This window comes from Tursiops truncatus, chromosome 20 (assembly GCF_011762595.2).
Source record: "Tursiops truncatus isolate mTurTru1 chromosome 20, mTurTru1.mat.Y, whole genome shotgun sequence".
Taxonomy (NCBI): Eukaryota; Metazoa; Chordata; class Mammalia; order Artiodactyla; family Delphinidae; genus Tursiops; species Tursiops truncatus.
Window position 1 is genome coordinate 53218681 of NC_047053.1, and position 22598 is coordinate 53241278.

A 22598-nucleotide genomic window follows, 5' to 3' on the forward strand; every position below is an offset into this window, starting at 1 on the left:
AAAGCACGTTCTCAGTCGGGAGGGGTTTGGGAATAAAGGGCTGCGATTTTCATTAAAATCGGGGCATTGTGCCATTTCCTGTAGGAGGCACAGCTGAACAAGCCACCTAGAACTTCTTTCTTTGCCGCCTGAGAAATAAACTGATTTTCAGAGATAGAAAATGAGAATGTGTGCGTGTGCGCAAGGGCTGGTGAATACACACCTCGATCACCTCTCTAAGCAGATTCTAGAGGTAACTGGCTACCAGAAATCTCACTTTAACTCAAGCTCTCAACCAATTCCCAAATCTGTCCTGAGAGGTGGCCCTAGAAGGCAAGCCAACACACCGTGTTTTATCGTCTCCCACCTCCCACCTCCCTCTTGGGGTAAAAGCAAGGATTGACCAAAAAGCACAGAATGTGAGCGAACAAAAGGTCTGGGTGATTCCGAGGCAGGACAGTCAGCCTCTCAGTTTTTACCATCCAGCAGCGCAGGGCAGGTCCGGCCGACGGCCAGCCTGTGTCCTGCACCCTGGAGAGGTGGGCGGGGATGCTGAGTCCCAAGCATCCCGACGAGGTGCAGTGGTGCGGGGAGCACGGAGCAGAGCCCAGCGGGCTGGGCTCCGAGGATGCTGGGCCCCCTGAGGTGAGCTTGCCTGAGTCCTTTCAGAAGTGAGTTTCCATTGGTTCTCTGCCTCGCTTTTGATGGGGAAGCTTCCCCTCCCCGCCTGGGGAGCTTAGAAGCCCTGCGTGACCCCAGGACTCATAGTCCTTTGACTCAGGCCCCCCTGGATTGCTGTTCTTGTAGCTAATCCCCCAGTCGCCTTTTTAATAGGCATAGAACAAGAGCCTTCTGGGGCAAATCCTGGTGTGTTACAGCTGACTTAATTCTCATCAGCGAGTTTGCCCTCAGCGAGATGTCAAAGCTGGGTTTCTCATGTAGATATTAAGCTGTTGGGGCTGTAATATATTTTGTCTTATGAGTGGCTTCTCTTCCCTGCCTGTCTGGCAGTCCGACAGCACATATGCTCAGGATTTTCTTTGTTTCAGGCATAAAAGGGAAATCCTGTATTAGTGCAGTGTAGCTGGGACCAGAATGCGGTAGCTTCTGATGAATGGCTTGTCACCTGTCATAAGCTCCTGATTACCAGCCCAAATTAATAGTACCGCAGGGCTTCCCTGGTGGTGCAGTGGTTGAGAGTCCGCCTGCCGATGCAGGGGATGCGGGTTCATGCCCCGGTCCGGGAAGATCCCACGTGCCGCGGAGCGGCTGGGCCCATGAGCCATGGCCGCTGAGCCTGCGCGTCCGGAGCCTGTGCTCCACAACGGGAGAGGCCACAACAGTGAGAGGTGCGCGTACTGCAAAAAAAAAAAAAATAGTACTGCAAATGTAAAGGTGAGAAAGTTGGGTGGAAGGCGGGGCCTCTGTGGACATCACGTGGCCCTCGGCCCCGCCCTCCCACCTGCACCCACAGGCCAGGTGGATCTGGGCGGAGGCAGGTGGGCTGCAGTAGGCATGGCTGAGGGGACCTGACAGCCCATTAGTCATTTTCCTCCGTGTGACCTTAAGCCGGGCCAGTGGCCCTTCAGTCTCTCACGTCCTTCCTTCCACACAATTGTCCTGGGCGGGGACAATAAGAAATGGGGGGAAAAGAGACAAAGAACAGCAAGCAGCCGGGTTGCAATGATGGGTTCAAACTGTTTCTTGCACTGAGCCTCAGGCTCTCTGTATTTACCTGCACAGGGGCGCCCGTCTAAACTCAGTAACACATGCCTTCCCTTCCTGCGGCCCCTGTAGCTCATGGGGTTTCTTGGGCAACAGCTAAGTTTCCAGATATGCATTTGCTTCTACTGCCAAATCCCAGTATTGCTTTCCGGTTCCCCCCAGAGAGCACATTAATCTTTTTTCCCCATCCCTGTGCCCGGGGCAAGCAGGAGGATGTTACAGGTTAGAGGAGGGATGAGGCCTCCAGGAGGAGGAGGGGGAGGGTGGGGGGGAGGGGGTCTGAATGATCTCAGTTGCCCTCGGGGAGGGCAACAGCAACAAACAGCTGCAGGTGGAAAAGAACCGGGCAGGCAGAGGAAAGCGCTCGCCTTAGATGTGTGCTCCAGGGACCAGGACACGGTTAACCCAACCCTCCCTCGTGTCTCTCATATCCTGGCAGTGACTGTCTCTCCAGTCGGCTCTCTCGTTAATCCGGGGCTGGTCTGCTGGCCTCCTGCATCCACTCAGAAGGTGTAGAGTGTGAATGCCTCCTATATTTTTCCACCTGTGGCTACGTGGTGGAGAAAGGCAGTCAGTACCTTTTACCTGTGATGGGTTTGTGGTTTGGTTTTGTTTTTTTTTTGCAAAAGGCTCTTTCCTCTGTGTTGGAGCTTTCCATGTGGATTCTTTTTCTAGTTTGGGAAGGGATGCTTGTGATTTTTCTGTCCTAAATTAGTCCACCTCTGTCAGGGGACACATCAGTCCTTTGGCCTCCTTCCCAGGAGGGCACTCTGATGTGGAGGCCAATTTGAGGACTTCTGCCATGATATATTTCTATCTGGGTCTTCCAAATAACAGGGACACACACACACACACACACACACACACACACACACACACACACACACACACACTTGTATATGCATATTCCTCTTGGCAGGGTGCTTTCTCTATAGTAAAAAGGTATTGTATCTAACTGTAGCAGGTCCGTGAATATCTAGATACAATATCACCTTCAAGACGTTCACATCTTTCACGTGTGGCTCTTTCCCCGGCTTCCCTGTGTGATGCGGAGGGAGTTATCTACAGATCGTCCTCGGGGGAGAAACGCCCTTGTCTGAAAGAGTCTGGGCTGGCTTGTGTGGGCGTCACATTTTCCTCTCTTCAGGCTCCGCGTTGAAGCAGGGGGAATCCATCCTCGGAAGAGATGGGCATTCTTCCTCTCGAGCACCCACTGGGTGTGACGTTCCCACGAGGAGCCTCTACCTGAGAAGCGGCAGCCCTGCTACGTGCTGCAGTGAGAGGTGCCCGCCCCCGGCCCAGGGAGACACCCTTGAGGGTCTGGAGTGGCTGCGCTGTTGCCCTCTGCTGGGTTGTCACCCTGATCCATCTGGGGTGAAGTCCCACCTTGCAGCCTTCCTTAAGATGCACTGTCTCAGCGGCTTGGAAAGTTAGGGTGCGGAGGAGGGATAGTTGGTGGGATTCTGTCTTCCATGGCGTGAGAGTTGATGTCTTTGTCTGGAACTAGAAATTTATAGATTTCTAGAAGGTTGGGTGTAGAACAGGCCTCAGGGACTGTCCAGTCTGAATCCCCTTGTTTCTCGAGCAAGAGTTAAAGTTTGTTAATAACAGAGCTCCCTGTGTGACCCAGTGTGGCTGCTCTAGCGGGGGATGACACCCCTGCCTCTTCCTGCATCTTCCACTGTCCATCCGGTTTCCTTTTCACCCGTTCAGCCTCGCCCTCTTCTTTATGCTTTGATCCATCTTGGCATCTTTCCGTCCTTTCTTTCCCCCAGCTCGTGTTGGTATGTTTCTAGCCCCTTCCATCTTAATGCCCAAGCGTCACCTTAATACTTACCTCTGACACCGAGTGACACGCTCAATTTTCTCCTCTCTCGGTTTCTGTTTTAATGAGATGATCTCTTGACATTGTTCATAATAAATAGTCTTATGCCCATTTCCTGGCGTGTGAGGAGGGTTTTAATCGCCTCGTTTGTGTCCTCACGTCCCGCTGGAGGCCATCCGCTCCCAGCCGCGAGGTGGTTGATGGTCGTTAGGTCTCCGACATAACCATGGGGCTCATCCAGGGACCAGACCTTGTTAGCCCCGTGTTTACAACTTCAGGCTGATATGTTCCCATCAGACTAATTAGCGTATCAGCACTGTCCTGCAGTGGCCGGGGATCTATCCTGCTTTGTCACTTAGTATTTTCAATTCACTTAGTCCAAAGGTCAGCACTGTAGGACCCCGGGCTTGCCTGAGTCCTCTTTCTGAGGGAGGGTCAGATGCCCTCTGGAGTCACTGTGGGACTGTGCAAGGAAAACCCATGTGTACCTTGAAGGGGCACCACTGCCAGGCCCACCTTTGGAGCTTTGGGGGCCGTAGGAGCTTTCATCTTCGTGGACCCCTTCCTCCACCAAAAAAAAAAAGATGGAAGATTATATTTTATAGCTATGTTGGCATAAAGATGAATATAATCCAGGCTGGATTCGTTAGTATGTTTCATTATTATTCGTTTCTTCTTATTTTAGAAGAAATTAAAACATTCTGGGGGGGGCCCTGAAAATGGGTGCTGGGCTCTACACTTCTGTACCTACTGGATCAGTTGGCCCTGTGGCCACCACCGGTCTCTTCCGCACCGATGGCTGAGCCGAAGCCTCTGCCTGGTGGAACTCCCGGAATATGCCACCGCCTTGCCGTGGTTTACTGATGAGCCAGAAGATACTGGATGTGTTGTATGAGGTTGGGGCTTTGATGGAGACTTTGTGCTACACAGAACTGGTGAGCACTAAATCTTGTCCATAATGTATGGCTTCCGATGTAGTCATCGAAGGGAAAATTTAGACTCTAGAAATCTTGGGGTGATAGGGATGTTAGAGAGAGTTTTGCACTACAGGGATTGTGGGAGGTGGAATCCCGAGACGGCCCCTCTGAGTCGCACCCCCTGGTGTGCGCGCCATGGGGTCCCCTCCCCTCGGTGGGGTTTCACTGCCGTTACTTACTGCTCAGCTCCTCTGTCGGTTGACTTCTAGTTCATCAATAGGGAGAGTATCCTGGGTAGGCCTGACCTAATCAGGTGAACCTTTAAAAGAGTGCCTTGGCCCTTCTTGAGGTCAGAGGGATATGAAGTGAGACAGTGTCGTCCCCTGCTGACCTCGAAGAAGCCAGTAGCCGTGCTGTGAATTGCCCACAGTGGGGGCTGCCTGCAAGGACCTGAGGGTGGTCTCTGGTTGCTGGGAGGAGTCCCCAGCACCACCACCAAGAAAATGGGAACCTCTGTCCTTCATCTGCAAAACACTGAATTCTGCCAAGAACCAGCGCGCTTGGATGAGAGCCTCAGATGGGATCTCAGCCCCAGCTGGCTGTGATCTTTCTTTTTTTAAAATAAATTAATTTATTTATTTTGTTTTTGGTTGCATTGGGTCTTCGTTGCTGCGCGCGGGCTTTCTCTAGTTGCGGCGAGCGGGGGCTGCTCTTCGTTGTGGTGCGCGGGCTTCTCATTGCGGTGGCTTCTCTTGTTGCGGAGCACGGGGCTCTAGGCGCACAGTCTCAGTAGTTGTGGCACGTGGACTTCAGTAGTTGTGGCTTGTGAGCTCTAGAGCACAGGCTCAGTAGTTGTGGTGCACGGGCTTAGTTGCTCCACGGCATGTGGGATCTTCCCGAACCAGGGCTCAAACCCGTGTCCCCTGCACTGGCAGGTGGATTCTTAACCAGTGCCCCACCAGGGAAGTTCTGGCTGTGATCTTGAATTTATCCCAGTGAGATTCTGAGCAAAGGACCCATTTGAACCCCTTCCTGGATCCTTGAACCGTGGAAACTGAGCGATAAGAAACGAGTGTTGCTTTCAGCCCTGAATTTGTGGTAATTTGCTGTGTAGCAGCTGAGACCTTATATGGGCCTGCTGTGTGTCTCAGCTTGGCTGTTTGCTCTGGGACTGAGGCTTGGAAAAGAGAGAAAAGGGGAAGCTGCTGGTCCCCAGGTACCCACAGCAGGAAGCAGAAAAAAATTCCTTAGAAGCAGGTTGCTTCCAACCCTTCTCAGCGGCCAAGCCCTCATCAAGCCCAGATCAGCTGAATAATTAATTCCACTCCAAGCAGAGTGATGCTTTGGATGAAGCCCCATTAAAAAAAAAAAAAAAAAATCAAGCACGTTCTTCAAAGCCACAGCTTCTGTTTTGAAGTGGTTTGCCTGCCATTTGCACACTAGCTCCTTAGCATAAAAATGCACAGGGATTTCCACCCCCTTCCAGAGCCTCTCCCTCCCCTCCCCGCCCTCCTTGGAGTCACTAACTGGCCCCTGATTCCACCTTTCCCAGCCGGCTTTCTTTGGGCTGTAGACCCTGGTCAGCAGCTCTCTCCGCTGAATGTGCTGGCTCACAACTCACACATTGGCACCTAGTGTGTGCATTCCCACGCACACCCTTTGGGTTGATATGGGTGGGGCTGCTTCTTGAAGTCCCCTCCCCCATGTCTTAGTGTATCCCTGGTGGATCACAGCATGGTGGTGGGAGGAGTAGGGAGATTTGGAATCCAAAGTTCTGGGTTCACATCTTGCTCATACCTCCGATGAGTAGTGTAATGTTAGGTCCTGAGCGTTCATGACTTAGTTCCCTCAAATGTAAAGTAGGGGCGTGTATTCGTCTGCTAGGGCTGCGTAACAAACTGCCTCAGACTGCGCGGCTTAAACAACAGGTATTTATTGCCTCCCAGTTCTGGAAGCTGGAAGGCCAAGATCAAGGTGATGGCAGGGTCGGTTCCTCCCAAGAGTGATGAGGGAAGGGTCTGTTCTAGGCCCCCCTCCTTGGCTTGTAGGTGCCATCTTGTCCCTGTGTCTTGACACCGTCTTCTCTCCACGCATGTGTGTGTCCGGATTTCCTCTTCTTACAGGAACACCAGTCATGTTAAATTAGATCCCACCTAAAGACTGCATTTAATTTCATTACCTCTTTAAAGAGCCCATCTTCACATAGAGGACCATTCGGAGGGACTGGGGGTTAGGATTTCAACCTATGAATTTTAGCGGGGGTGGGGTGGGGTAGGGGTGCAACGGTTGAGCCCATAATTGGGTTAATGACGCTGTCTGTCTGCGTCACAGAAAGATACTGAGGATCGAGTGTGACAATACAAGAAAAGGCGGTTAGAAGCTGAGCACGGGATAGACAAGAGGCTTTGTGCAAACATTGGGGTCAATACCAAGGATACTTCTTTCCAACCCACTCCATCTTCTCTGCCTCAGCTCACCCTGGATCTGGTGTTGCATTGTTTTAGTACTTTGATTCCTCACCAGAATTTTATGGGAAGAGGCCTCTTGAGTAATCAGTTCATCCTGTGGGTCGTGACTGTCTTACAGATGCTCTTTTGCTCTCTCTCTTCTTCCTAGAGTTAAGAAAAATCGTTTTATGATTTTATGGTTGTCAAAGCTATATATTGGTGATGAGCCAGAAACATTAGTTTTTTTCTCCTCAGCGGTGCTCTGGTAAAGATCTCTTTTCCAGCACTGACTGTTTTAAAAAAAAAAAAATATATATATATAAAATTATTATTTTGTTACTATTATTTATAGTCGTAAAAAAAAAAAAGGAAGGGCTGCGTTTTATAGAATAATTACCTTCTTGGTTTTCATAATATCCAGCTGGTGTGACTGCAGGGGGAGAAGCACACACACAGTACATTCTACTGACTCATCTTTAAGGATGATCAGCAGACCTGTATTTGTGAAAGTGATAATATTTGAGGCCAAGATACCTCATCCAGCCTTTTGATTTTTTTCTGGATAAATATGATCATATTCCAGTGTAAGCAGCAGAAGTATTTTGCATTGGGAACAGAAGAGGATTGCTTTGAGCACTCTTCCCTTAAAGCTTCATCTGCTGAATATTGATAAGTTCTGTGTGTGGCCAAATCAGTATGGGAAATGCAGGTTTAAACAGAACCACTTCTTTGCTGCGGGACTTCAGAGTCTTCATCTCTTCTGTACGGACGTTCTCAAGTTTTCTGCGTTTATCCGTGGAATCCTTTCTCTGGGATCATCTCAAGGAACAGGGGACCCTGGGAAATGCCTGCTCAGGACAACAGGGGTCATTCAGGAGATTTTTGTCCACACACAAGTGTGTATGGTGTCTCGGTCAGCACACTGCTTTGGCTACAGGAGGCCCAGAGAGTTGTGACTTCAACAGTCTCCATTATTTTGAGCAGAGAAAACCCATCATTGGGTCACTGTGTACTGTTAAGTTCTCAGTTTTAGAGAAGGGAAGGCAGACCTTGCTGTATTTTGAAGGAGAGTTGATACGGCGGGAAACCCAGAGGAGGAGAACCCATTGTTTCGCCCTGTAGACCAGTGTTTTTTTCCCCGTTTGACGCAACGTACGTATTCATTTGAAAGGAAGTAAAGCTCACACAGTCCCAACGTTGATTCGAGCTAGTTTGACTGTCCCATTATAGACGCATTTGTAAGCCTGAACGTGCACGAGCACGACGTTAAGGTATATGTTAGTCCTTACGCTTTTGGCTGTTCCCCAGTCATGAAACCAAAACGTGTCAGTTCATATCAAAACAACAAAACCGATCAAATCAAAACCAACAACATTTTTGTGATGTGACAGATGAGGTTTTGCCCCAAATAAACCACCAATTCCAAGAGCCAGGTGTGCTGACTGCCGCCATCAGCTGCCGTTGCTTCTGGCTGGTCTGTCCCAGGAACACTGCTGGAAGGAGTCAGTTCTCCCACTGTCCTGGAACTACTTGGGAACCTCCCCCATCTACACAGGGCTTCACGAAGGTATTTGGCCTGAGCTTGGCTCCCAGTATCATCTGTCCATTGAGCCTGCCCTCAACAATGGAAGCAGTACTGCTCGGTCCCTGCTCCGTCATAAACACAAAGGCCAACAAAGGCACTGAAATCCAGCGGTAGGATTTGGTTATAAAGAGGCCACCCTGGTGATTCAGACTGTGGTGTTATTATTTTTTCTTTTGATTATAGCTTATTTTTATTTTTTAAAATTTATTTATTTATTTGTGTTTATTTTTGGCTGTGTTGGGTCTTCGTTGCTGTGTGCGGGCTTTCTCTAGTTGCAGCCAGTGGGCTTTTCATTGCGGTGGCTTCTCTTGTTGTGGAGCACGGGCTCTAGGCACTCAGGCTTCAGTAGTTGTGGCACGTGGGCTCGGAAGTTGTGGCTCACGGGCTCTAGAGCACAGGCTCAGTAGTTGTGGCGCACAGGCTTAGTTGCTCCACGGCATGTGGGATCTTCCCGGGCCAGGGCTCGAACCCGTGTCCCCTGCATTGGCAGGTGGATTCTTAACCACTGTGCCACCAGGGAAGCCCTCGATTATAGTTTAAGTGAAAATACAAACTTAAAAAAATTTTATAGAAAACTTCTGACCTCTGCGAGTATGTCTTTGGGTCCCCATTGGAGAAGCACTGTTTTAGGCGTGTGAGATTGAGTTTCACCCATGGATCCAGAGGGCTGCGTTTTGTCTGTCTGTGCCTATGTGCTGTGGTTGTTTGCAAAAACGGCCACAAATTCTCCCCCTGTTGTTATCCATACGATGACACGTGACCCTGGACCCCACCCCTCCCCCCTGCCCGCCCACACACACAACAAGAGGTACAGTTGGTTTATCCATCCCTTCAATCTGGATGGTCATTGACCTGCTGTGGTACCAAATGTGATGCAAGCAGAGACTTGACTGTAGCACTTGACATCGGATGTTTCCTTCTCTTGCTGCCCCTGAAACCGGAGTTTGCCATATGAATGAGCCCAATTAGCTTGCTGGAGGACCGCAGGTCTCATGGAGAAGAATCTAGCAATAATAGTTATTGATGTTCTAAGGCACTAAGTTTTGGGGTATTTTGTTACCAACCATAAGTGTCTGATATGCATGCATTGTTTTTCCTGGGAAGAGAAATCTTGTCTTTTAGCAGATTTCTGGAGGAATCTGATATTCTCCAAAAGGATAACAGAGGTCAGAAAAAGTTGCCTGGAAAGACCAGCTGGGGGATTCTCAAAATATTAAGAAGCCAGAAAAGGGTCAGCCTGGATTTTTTTTTTAATTAATTTTTATTGGGGTATAGTTGAGTTACAATATTGTGTTAGTTTCAGGTGTACAGCAAAGCGAATCAGTTATACATATACATATATTCACTCTTTTGAAGATTCTTTTCCCATGTAGGCCATTACAGACTATTGAGTAGAGAGTTCCCTGTGCTATACAGTAGGTCCTTATTAGTTATCTATTTTATATATAGTAGTGTGTCAGTGTGGATTTTATAGATATATTTTAATGACTTCTAGGATTAAGGATAATCATTGAGGATTAGAAAGAAAATACTTCATCGTACTTAGGTATTTGCATTCATTTAGATTTATATTATTGTTTTAAGGAAAAGTCATATTTTGAGTTATAAGAAAAAGCATAATGCTTTGGAAAACTCTGCCACTCGTCGTCTCTCTGTCAACCATGCTAGTCGGAAACCTGACTCTTTGGAGCGCACCACAGAGCCACTTACGTGGAGCAGCGATTGGAGGGCTATCTTTGCAGACCCTCAGGGAGCTGTACCTTTGCAGAGAGAGCTGTGTGGTGCTTTAGAATCTGTTGTATGTGATTAAATAGGCTTGATTATGAATAGTAATTTGGCATCAGAAATAGAAGGGTTTGTCCCTAAAAAGATAGTCTGAGTAATAGCATACTTACATAGCTTAAACATAACTAGAATTCTGTAATCAACTTTGCCTTTGGGAAGCTTTAGGCTGAGGTCGTGGAGGAGATGGGGAGGAAGCTGAAAGATGTGGCCTTGGTGGGATCCTGGGCTTCGGGGTGGAAAGATCTTACCTTCCGGGAAGTGAGCTGGGCTGCCCCGCTCTGAGTATTTGTGCCAGGAAGGGGAGTAGAGTTGGAGCGTTTGGGTGGAGAGTCCCAGGGTAGGTGACTGTCCATCCCCATGTGGTCTCAGGCCTGACGTTGAGGGTCTTACACAATCATCAAGGGGAGAGAAGCTGGCGCTGGGTAGAAAGTCATGCTTTTTGCCGTTACCTGGAAACTCTGATACTTCTAAACCTTTTCTTGACGTCTCTGCAGTAATCCCCTTTGCCTTCTTTCTTACGGCCTAAACATTTTGTGTTTACCCGGATCTCTGTCTTCTGTGTTATACAACATTTCCCCTCTCATTTTGGAGGTTTTGTAGTATCGCTCATTCCTGTAAATTCCCTGAGTTCTTGGGCCCCGGACGCTGTGCTAGGCCCTCATAGGAGAGCCGGAAGACACAGCTCCTGCTTTCAGAATCTCATGATTTTGAGATAGCCAAGGAAACCGAGAGTTACTGTGCAGTTTGGCAAATTTGATGAGGGAAACGTGTGGGATGTCAGGGGAGCACAGAGAGGGAGGCGCATTTAATCCCGACTAGGCTGGGTTTATCCAGGAAGGCTTCCTGGAGGAGGGAGCTCAGACTTCCTCATCCAGGATTTTAAAAGCATCAAGGATGGAACAATTAGAAGCTTGAAAACCTGCTTCACTGGCAACGGACGGGATGTCATGCTGTTACTGTAGGGAGAAGGGGCGGAGCTGGGTTGGGGTGCAATCTTAGTGCTCTCAGACAAGATGAACTGTGCTTCCCAAACCAGTAGGGACCAAGGACTTTGGGTTGTCCTCCTTGTCTTTAGGGCTCCTGGCTATGACCCGGGATCCCTCAGTGTGTAGGCAAACGAGGCAGGGAAGACAGCAGCTACTTGTCCCCTCTGTCACTCTGTGTCCCTGTTTGCTGTGAGGCCGGCCGCTCACCGCCCCGTGCCCGCCCGGCCCCGGGCAGCAGGGCGCTACCGGCCTCCCCGGGAGAGAAGGTCATCTATTATGTAAGCATTATCCATATTCCGGCTGGTGATCAGGGGCGTCATTTAATTTTTTTTCCATTATGTGAAATAATTTCAGGTCGTGGTATGAGTGTCATTATTATTGCAATTTCTTAGTAATGAAAACAGCATCCACTGGTTCCCGTCACCCTGTGTGTCTGGGTTAAGTGGGAAAGGCAGAGGCAGCGGCTGGTGGGGCAGTGGGGGGAGAAGACAAAGTCTGCTCGGGGCTGCCAGTGCCACCCCCCCCAGCATCAGTGCGCCTGGTTCCCCGGGGCAGGGGCGCGCTGCGGCTTCCCCACTGGGGTGGAGCACCCGCCTTGCTCTGGCTGTGTGTGGCTGGCAGGGGCCACCAGTGAATCCTGCGAACCTTCCCTTTGCTCTTCATCAGGGACCTGTGGCCCCCTGACAAAGCTCAGTGAAAGAGACCGCTCTTCACAGGGCCAGGGAGGCGCAGAGACATCCCGGAGGACCCCCCGTGGCCTGAATCGGCATGATAGAGGGTGTGCCTGTGTGGGTCCGGCGGAGGTCAAGCTTGCCACGAGCACGTGGGCGAGTATCGGAGGTTGATGTGCTCTGCTTCCCCTGATGGCTGGTAACAGCAATGGTATGTCCCAGTGAGAGAAGAACCAGAGACAGGTGAGCGTAGGGGAGGATGCTCTTGGGATGCGGGCGAACGCATCCAGCTGGTTGCCCTGAGTTCTGGGGGCCGCAGGGCCTGCGGGGCTCCGGGACCTCGTGGAGAGTTTCCATTTGTGCTTTGCGTGGGGGGCTGTCGTTGCCATCGTCGATTTCATTTGGAGACTCCTGCATCCTGTCGGGTTGCGCTCCAGGTTTTCAGTCCTTTTGTGACTCGTTTCTTTGGGGCTGTAGAAACATCAGCAGCCAGCAGTTGTCTTCCTGGGGCAGCAAACACTGATGAGCAGCATCTGGGTTTTATTCCTTGGGGGAGACGTACATATTAGGTTTCGAAGTTCTTTTGCTTTCACGTCGAGCATATTGCAGGGCTGCTTTCCTCCCTTCCCATCTCATTTTGTTTCTTCCTTCTTTCCCTGTCTCTCCACGCTCCCTCTTTTCCTTCTGGAAAGTGCTAGGCTTTTCCAGCTCGCGTCTCTTGGCGCTGTCTTTTCAGAGTGGGTGGAAGTTGCTCTGTTTATTCTGAGCCAGGGATTTGCCCCAACCATTAATAATAATAATAATAATAATAATAGTCACCAGAGAACAATGATCTCAAGTTCCTTGGCCCTGGATGGACGTCGCCCGGCGCCTCCCAGCAGCCCCCTCCCTGCTCTCTGTACCGAGCTGGATTTGGAGGATTGGGTGGGGACGGGGGAGGAGGGCAGGGGAAGCACTCGGTGGGGGGTGGGGGTGGGGGTGGCAGGTGATGCAAAAGGAGAGGGAGATTTGTAGCTTGGGAAGCAGCCTGTGTTTCAGTGCCTTGACATTTGGGAGCTACAAGACGACACAGCAACCGTGAGCTGCCCAGAGTCCCGGGGACTCAGATGAAACAGTCAGGGGAAGGAGAGTGACTCATTGCCTGGCCGATGGGCAGCCTAGCGGGCTCTCAGGGACGCGGTGCAAAGTCGAGAACAGCTTGCATTAGTCAGATGTTTGCCCTGGACGTGATCACGCCCTCACCTCGCCGTCCTTAATGGGGCTGCAAGGATTGAGTGAGGTAGCCCGGATGGAAAAGCTTTGCAGAGATTAAAAAAAAGCCTCAGAAGTGAAAGACAGTGTTGATATCAAGTAAAGAGGGGCATGCTCAGCAAAGCAAGAAGATGTAGAGAAGGAATTCCCCCCCCGGGGGACTTGGTGGCCCCTGCACAGGCCACGCTGCGTTTATTTAAGGCTCTGGTAAAAAAACAAACAAACAATGCAGCATCCCGTCCACCTGCAGTGTCCTTGCCGCGTGAGCAGACAGGGCTCCAGGGAGTGAGGGGTGGTGTCAGGCCTGCGGGATGAGAGCCACCTTGGCCCTGCAGGTGCTTCCTGACTCTCCCCCGACATCATGGACATTATGATAAAGCCACCAAGGCACCGCTGGTGTCGCTCACCAGGCTGTTCCTTGAGATTCCAAGGGACGTATTTCTCTGTTTTCTTCGTCAGCAGTTGAGAGTGAGGGAGGGGATGTTGGAATCCTGAAGGGAGTCTGAAAGGAGCCCCGGGAGGCTGGCCGGTGCCTGGGCTCAGGGATGCTCAGGGAGCACCGGGGCGTAGAAGCTGCCCCCCAGCATCACCCTGTGGGTGTTCCCTGCCACTCCCACGCTGCACAGCTGCCCCACCCTTCCCAAGGCCACACGTGGGACCGAGTGCCCAGGACGGGGGTGGGTACAAGTGGGATCTGCTGGGGTTCTGTCCAGCTTTTTAAAAGGCAGCCTCTAAGTGAAGCTGGGGTGGGATCGTATTAGTACACCCCGCCCCCAGCCCTGAAATAAAGCAGTACAGCCAGCGGAATGTAGGTTGATGAAATGGTCAAAGGATATGGCCGGCAGGGGGGTCGTGGTGTGGGGTGTTTGCTCTCCTGCTCCGTGCCTGAAACCCCATCTTCGGAAATCAGTGTGGCTTGTTCCCTTCCGTTCAGGTCACTGCTCAAACACCACCTTCTCAGAGAGCCCTCCCTCAGCACCGTATCTGGAGGAGCCCTCCAGCTTTGAGCTTCATAATGAGATGCTAGGGGATGCTAGAAGAATGCCTGGCATGGGGCTTGAACCTGGTACACATGACAATTGTCCTATGTAACTATGGCGATGAGTTTGTTTTTCTTCTCAACATTATCCCGACCTGGCCCTCGACTTTATAATTTATTGTTAGTTTCTTGTGTGTCTCTGGAAGATCGTGAGGAGAGGGGACTTGGCTGTTTTGTACCATCAGGACCTAAAATGGTTCTGGTGCACAGCTGATGCTTAATATAAGTTTGCCAAACACATGAAAGGCAGGCTTCCTGGAGGAAGCGGGAAAATTCTTATCTTGACAATAAAAAGAGGGTCTGTGCATTCTCAGCATGACCAGCAATACAAGGAGGTCCTCATCGTCCTAAATGTTTCTGAAGCAGAGGGTTTCTCACCTTCAACACTGTTGGCATTTGGCCACATCATCCTCTGTGCTGGGAGCCGTCCTGCATGACACGGGGCTTTTAGCAGCATCGCTGGCCTCTACCCACTAGGTGTCCACACCCTTCTTCTCCCCCACGCCCACATACAAAAACGCCCATTGCCAGATGTCCCCTGCGGACAGAGACACCCCAGTTGAAAACTGCTGTCCTCGATTAAAACCAGGGTCTCTCCCAGCTGCACCCGCCTGATCGGCCCCCGTCAAAGCAGCAGCCCTGAGCATATTAAGGTGGCCGCGTCTCTGCTGTAATGAAGTGGTTCTCTTGCCATATCCTTTCCCCAGCTCCGCATCAATCACATTCTATAAAGAAGCAAGACAAAGGAAGAAACACCCGCCGACGCACGCACTCTCCTAGTGAAACACGTCTTTCAGGGCTGCAGTGATTCCTCAGATGTCAGCGTGAGATGTAGGATTAGAAATAATTAAAGCTTATAAAGAAAGAGCTGCAACTGTGTGGCCCGAGGCACATGGCACAGACACCAGCTGTCACTCAGTGGGGGTGGGGTGGGGGGAGACGCTGGCCTTCCCCAAGTCCCTTCTGTCCCCAAGAGTCGTCCATCTGCAGCGTCAACCTTGACTCATACAGTGGGACGGTCTGCCTCTCTTGGTGCCTCTCTCAGTGACAGAGCAGGTGAAATCCCACAGCCTCTAGGATTCTACAGAGGGTCCTAAGAACTTTAACGAGGGCAGCTCAAACCACACCACCAGGCATTTTTCCCATTTAAAACAAAGGAGGTGTCGGTACCCTTATTAAAGTGCATTATAAGGGAACTATATTCCATATCCTGTGATAAACCATAATGGAAAAGAATATGAAAAGGAGTGTGTGTGTGTGTGTGTGTGTGTGTATAAAAATGAATCACTTTGCTGTACAGGAGAAATTAACACAACATTGTAAATCAACTATGCTTCAATTAAAAAAAAGTGCATTATAGGACTTCCCTGGTGGCGCAGTGGTTGGGAGTCCGCCTGCCGATGCAGGGGACACGGGTTCGTGCCCAGTTCTGGGAAGATCCTACATGCCGCGGAGCGGCTGGGCCCGTGAGCCATGGCCGCTGAGCCTGCGCGTCCGGACCCTGTACTTCACAATGGGAGAGGCCACAACAGTGAGAGGCCCGCATACTGCAAAAAAAAAAAAGGTGCATATTATAGAATACATTGTAAATAAATGATTAGGACAATATCAATATATTGGAGAAATGAGAGGATGTGAGAGGAAGCATTTATGTTCTCGTTCACATTTAGTTGGACAGAAATAATGAAGTAGAATGTCAGAATCATTAGTTTCTCTTTCTGATCCCTGATCAACATGATGATGAGAAAACAAGAAGGGGTGTGTGTGTGTGTGTGTGTGTGTGTAAGACACAGCCAGGCATAACTTTTGTGAGATTCCTTCATGAAACTTACCCAAGAAAACAGTTTTAGTATTTGCTTATGAATAGATGGATTTCAGTGATTGGATTAATAAGCCCTCTTCTCTCCCCTATTAGGGACACACGTTTATTTATTATTAATTAATTAATTAATTTGCACTGGGTCTTAGTTGTGGCAGGCGGGCTCCTTAGTTGAGGCTCGTGGACTCCTTAGTCGTGGCGTGCGAACTCTTAGTTGCGGCATGGATGTGGGATCTAGTTTCTTGACCAGGGATTGAACCCGGGCCCCCTGCATTGGGAGTGCGGAGTCTTGTCCAGTGCGCCACCAGGGAAGTCCTGGGACACACATTTTAAATGGAAACTTCTGTTTAGAACTATTTTTGCCTGGTTTTCAAAAAACATCTGCTGTTTCTTTCCCCATCGAGGTGATCCTGTTCACCGTACCTTAGGGTCAGAGGGTTCCTGCCCATGTCTTTGGAGGAGAAGCTCACAGCCCCGCTGTAGGTTCACTTGTTTGCTCCTCCTGTGTTCCACTGGAACATAAGCTCCATAAGAGCTAGAACTTCGTTAGTTCACCAAGTATCCACACCGTTGGCAGTCAATAAATATTTGTTAAATAAACATGGGGGTCAAAATCAAACTTTGCGTAGTTAATGCAAAAACAGTCAAAATGACTGGTTATGTACAAAGCAGAAGGGTGACGTGGTGATCTAAGGCTGTCTGGGCTTGCCTCCAGCTGTGCTGTGTCCTCCACGACTGTCAGTTGCCCTCCTTTGAGGTGCTTTTGTTTGACTCTCGTCCCCTTTTGATCTCTGGAGAGGTGGTGACCTTGGTTCCTGCTGCGAGGCTGCCATTGAGCGGACCTGCCCTCCAGGCTTCTTTTGACAGTTGGGGAACTGAGTCCCTTCTGCCATCTGCCCAGTGGTGATGAATCGTGGAGGGAGGGGGCTTTGATGTTCGACCTGATCCTTCCCAGTGTGTGTTTTTCCCATTTCTAGGATCAGCACCGACGCCTCAGGTCCCGCTGTTGTCATCCTCAAAGTTCTGCAGCCAGAAAGCTTGTCGCCTTGCTCTTGACTCAGCCCAGCCTGACATCTGGGTCTGGCCCGGGAACTAGGCTGGCCCGGGGCTCTCAGTAGAGAAGGGCAAAGCACCTTGGCTGCCGGGAGCTGGAGGGGCCGGGGGAATGAAGGCAGACAGGTGTTACAGTGATGCCCCTGCTTCTCGTTTCAGGGTGCAGCAGAAGACCCCCAGATGGCCCTGGCACTGAATCTCGACCCTGCGTTGATGAAGAAGTCTGATGCTGAGGGTCCCAGGCTGTTCTTCCCCGAGAGTGAACTTTCCATCCGGATAGGTAGAGCTGGGCTTCTTTCAGGCAAGCTCCCTGCTGCAGACCCTGGGCCGAGTGAGACAGGGGAGACTCAGGCCTGGTGGCAGGAGGGATGGCAGGGAAATGCCAGGTGCTCTGTCCTGTCCTTGCAAAGTACCCACCCCACTGTCGCACGGCACTGAGCCAGGGTCTGGCCCCGTGCTTTCCTTCCCCATTGGCTCTGCAAACCACCTGCGTAGTGCACAGGAGGTAACAGGGCCTTTTGATTTGCTCTTCCAACTTGGACAAGTGGGCAAGGGCCACTCTGATGGGACTGGGCTGGTTTAGGTTGGAGTGGATGGGCACCTGTCCCTCTGTCTCCGCCTCCCTGATGGACCCTGGATGTTCCTTTCCATTTACGTGGCTTTCATCCTTTTGGTCCATCTGGGGAAACTGACTGTTGCTCTCACTGATTGAGTTTGGAGCCAGAAGACCTGAAAACACTGATGGCAAAGTCATGCCTTTTGTCTTAAGTTAGAGGGAGTGCGTCCCTCAAGAGGAATAGGGTAGGAATTCCGGAATCTCTGTCGGGGGAGTGCAGACTGGGCCAGTGCCCCCTGAGAAGTTGTTCAGAGGATTATGCCGGTTTCCAGTCTCCGTGTAGGACTCCCCCGCTCCTTGCCCGGTCATGGCTCACCCAGGGCAGTTGGCTAATTTAAGCACCAGTTTGCACCAGGAGAGGTGGATGCCTGTTTTTTCCTTTGCATTTATTCAAGTCCCACGTTTAGCGGGCAAGCGCCACCTCCCCCCGCCAACACTGTGAAACGTTTGTCCCTCCCCCTCCCCACTTCTGTAAATCTCAGACTCGGGAACTAAAACCAGGCAAAGGATGTTGAGAGTGGCTGTCTCCTGCCTCGCTTGGAGTTCTCCCTTAGGTGCGGCAGAGAGAAACAGACTGGTGACCAGTCGCTGTCTTCACATTAGTGATTTAAGGGAGAAAGTCCTTTCATGTTTCCGGGCTGGGACGTTAATTTGCTCTTTCCACCCTGTGTCGGCAGAGGTGATCTCTAGACCGCGGTACAGTAAACGTACAAAAGTTACAGCGATGCCCCGGCCAGTTCTCAGTTCTCTGCGTTCAGCTTATGTCCTGCATGAATTATTCATGGAGAACTCGAATACCTTCTCCACTTGGGTTGCGGCTCACTGCCGCCTACCGCTTTGGATGTGGGATGTAATCGGGAAACGAAAATCCATCTAACGTGAGCTCAAGTACTAGAGGGTTAGCACGAAAACCTGCCCGCTGTGTGCAGTCAGTCTTGTCATTCATACTCAAATCAGGACCACTCGGTGCTGTCTGCCGTTCTCCTCTTACTGGAGAGTCAAGAGCTGTCCAATGACCAGCGTGGGACACCATCCTCCAGTAGAGATTGTCATTTTCCATGCTGAGTCGTGGGAACACAGGGACAGGAGGCTTTCTCTCCATTCTCCCCAGTCGTGGAGCTCCTGTGATCCGCTATGAAGACATTATGGTCCTGATTCTTTTTTTTTTGCTATAAAAATAGAATAGGAGGGCTTCCCTGGTGGCGCAGTGGTTGAGAGTCCGCCTGCCGATGCAGGGGACATGGGTTCGTGTCCCAGTCCGGGAAGATCCCACATGCCGCGGAGCGGCTGGGCCCGTGAGCCATGGCCGCTGAGCCTGCGCGTCCGGAGCCTATGCTCCGCAATGGGAGAGGCCACAGCGGTGAGAGGCCCGCGTACCGCAAGGAAAAAAAAAAAAAAAGAATAGGACCACCTTTTAATTTATTCTGAGGCCAGTAATACCCTGATACCAAATGGATATCAAGGCATCACAAGAAAACTACAGACCAGTATATTTTTTAATAAGACAGAAATACCCAAATCACTCTAATGCCATATTTACGTTCCTAATTCTGAGCCTTCTCTACGATGAAGAAATTGGCTAGATTTTATTCTATCCCATTTTTTTCAATCTTCAAGGCCACAGGCGGGAAGGTTCAGTGCCTGTCAATCTATCAAAAAAAAAAAAAAAAAGGTAAAAAGGGCGATCCCTTTGAGATGAACCTTTTCCGCTGGGGCCATGGGAATATAGGGCCAGCGGCAGTTGACTTTCCTGGAAAGTCTCCCAGGATTGCTGGATCTTCTTGGCCACCCCAGTGTGGAGCCGTGAGCGGAGACTGCGTGGGAGATGATGCAATCCCGTCCTCTGCTCAGAAACACCTAGGCATTGCCTGTTACCAGGTTACCAAGCAACCCTCAGTCGTTGTTGCTAACTGTTCAGATACAGAGGCAAATGCAGCCTTTGTGGGAGCACAGAGATGGTTTGCAGAGACCGAGGGAACCAAGCCACCTCTGGAAAGGTTGCTGTTCCTCCCACCTGGGCACACCTGTGGCTGTCAGGCAGTTGAAGACTGTACAACTGGTAATGGCTCTTTGATGACTGGCCTTGTGCAGATCAAGTCTGAATACCTGTTATTTGTACCATCTGGATTTGCCCTTGAGCTAGCTGTAAATGGAGCCCGGAGATGGGTTTAATGGGTGTTTAGTAACATCAGCCTTTAAGAAGTAACGTTGGCGCTGCTGTTATAATGTCCCATAATTGGTTCAACAAGAGGAAGAGCCAGAAAAACCACGCTGTGGGAGAGGAGGTCCGGCTGCTCTGAGCATCGCCAGCAGCCGAGCTGGGAAAAGCATTTATGCATTTATGAGTGCTTTCCTGTGTATGTCCTGGTGCCAAACGTTTTACAATATCAACTGTTCTCAGGGCCGGGGATATTTTGGGACTTAGCTAGACCAGTCTAGCTAAGTCAGTCTCTCTCTCTGTCTCTCTCTCTCTCCCACCCCCCTCAACTATTTATCTCTCTCTCCAGCTAGCTCTCTTTTAATTAATTACTTAAGAAAGTAATAACATGGATTACAAATAAAAGTAAATTTTCTTCCACCTTCAGATCCCTTCACATCCCTTACGGTCTAGGTTCCCATCTCAGACACAAACACGGTTTCTAGGTTCTTGTGTTTCCTTTCAGAAATATTATGTTTATACCATCATACTTGGCCCGTTATTCTGTGCCTTGTGTTTCTCACTTAATAACACATTTTGGTTTTTGTTTCCTGGGCATTCATGGATTCTTATTCTTGGCCATGATCTTCCCTAATTAGTCCCCTCTTGATGGCCCTTTAGGGTGTTTACACTCTTTTGCTCTTATAAAGAAAGTGGCACAGAGCACTTTCATGCATACATCTCTATGGGCAATTCTATTGTCGAGTAAATTCTAGAAACGAGGCCAGGGGTTCTGTACATCTGGGGTCCATGAGTGGGCGCCAAAGGGTTTATGAACCTCTTGGAATCTAATGCAAAAAGATACGTGTTTTTGTCTACAACGTCCATCACACTTCAGATGGCTCCATGACCCCAGTGTTTATCTAGAACTTGGCTTTTTTGCCTCAGCCCCCCCCATTTAGCCTCCAGTGGACTTTTTTTTTTCTTTTCTCACTAGTACTCTCTTTAGGCTAAAGAAGGGTAATTTTTTTTTTAATTTAACATCTTTATTGGAGGATAATTGCTTTACAATGTTAGTTTCTGCCGTACAACAAAGTGAATCAGCTGTATGCATACATATATCCCGATATCCCCTCCCTCTTGCGTCTTCCTCCCACGCTCCCTATCCCACCCCTCTAGGTGGTCACAAAGCACCGAGCTGACCTCCCTCTGCGACGTGGCTGCTTCCCACTAGCGATCTATTTTACATTCGGTAGTGTATGTACGTCCATGCCACTCTCACTTCGTCTCAGCTTACCCTTCCCCCTCCCCGTGTCCTCAAGTGCATTCTGTACGTTTGCGTCTTTATTCCTGTCCTGCCCCTGGATTTGTCAGAACCATTTTTTTTTTTTTTTTTTTTTTGCGGTACGCGGGCCTCTCACTGTCGTGGCCTCTCCCGTTGCGGAGCACAGGCTCCGGACGCGCAGGCTCAGCGGCCATGGCTCACGGGCCCGGCCGCTCCGCGGCATGTGGGATCTTCCCGGACTGGGGCACAAACTCGTGTCCCCTGCATCGGCAGGCGGACTCTCAACCACTGCGCCACCAGGGAAGCCCCAGAACCATTTTTTTTTAAAGAAGGGTAATTGTTAACTGCCCCATTTCCATACGTTGTTTGTTCTGAGAGAGGAAGCTGCAACTTTTCAAGGGTTTTTTTTTCATGGATCCATTATCATGGCAGGTGGAGGATTGTCTGTAATTTTGTGTACCTGTGGAAGGAACAGAAGTAGGCATTGTTCTCCAGGAGAGAAAGAGGTGGATTTAATTTGGGAAATTAGCTGTGAAGTGGCTTCTGTTTATTATCTATAAACCTTTGCAAAGCTTGTTGGGTGGAGAAGTGAATGGGGATTTAAGTCAGGCAAGAGTAAGCCGTAGGAAACTCTGGTTAGAAACACAGTTTTCCTTGACGCCTTATTCTTTTATGTTAGGAGAATTCACCTGGCAATGATAATTCTACCTGGACAGCCTGGCAGATGAGAAACCATGTTTTGCACAACAAAACCGACGCAGACCTAGCGTCAAGTGGCTTATAAGTTTGGAGAAATTGCCAGCTCCAGTCACGTGTATTTGTTTGTGTCTTAGGAATTCCTCATTGGTTGTGCTCCGGACTTGCTGGGTGGCATCTTCCCGTACAACTAGAGCTGATCTTGGGAGACAGAATTTGCCTTTTCCAGCTCAAGGTTCCCAAGTGCCCGACCCCCTGATGAGCATCTACAGGGCTTGTCCACTGAGAGTCAGGAAGGCGCTTAGATGTGCTCTGATGCCCTTCCCCCTCTCCAAGGCGCCCCCATCTCTCCTCCAGGTATCATACTGTCGTCTTTCAATCACGCACTTGGAATCATTCCTCTCCCCTATTTTCGCCTTTAAGTATCCTCCCTTCGGTGCCTCTGGGAAGAGACTTGATCAGCTGTTGAACGTGGAGGCATCAGTTATCGACAGTGTTTTACTCCCGCTCATGTGTTATGTCTTAACCGGGGACAGTTTCTTTAGCTGAAGGGTTTTCACACTGGTTGGCCTTTGGAGGATTATATTTTCCAGCACACGTGTGGGCCTGGGGCCGGGAAGCCGTCGCTGTGGGGTGAGATCCCTTCTCGGAGGCCAGCTGCCTGTTTGCTCTGTAAGACCAGCCACGTGTATTCAACTCCCAGCTCTTAGATTTCCTTGACACTGAAATCCTTTAAAATAGCCGAATCCCAGGGAAGCAAAGAGGACTTTTTTAAAACAGCT

At 50.1% G+C, this 22598-nt stretch overlaps 1 protein-coding gene across 9 annotated transcripts in view; it reads left to right on the forward strand.

Annotated features, from left to right (window-relative positions):
* SLC39A11 (solute carrier family 39 member 11) overlaps window positions 1-22598 on the forward strand; it is a 414544-nt gene that overhangs the window by 163835 nt on the left and 228111 nt on the right. For 7 of the 9 annotated variants that reach the window (XM_073797950.1, XM_073797955.1, XM_073797949.1 and 4 more), the window contains one exon: window positions 17242-17383. In XM_073797950.1, the coding sequence (XP_073654051.1) occupies window positions 17242-17383 (142 nt within the window). The remainder of the gene's footprint in view (window positions 1-17241; window positions 17384-22598) is intronic. The other 2 variants (XM_073797948.1, XM_033848524.2) reach the window with 1 other exon arrangement.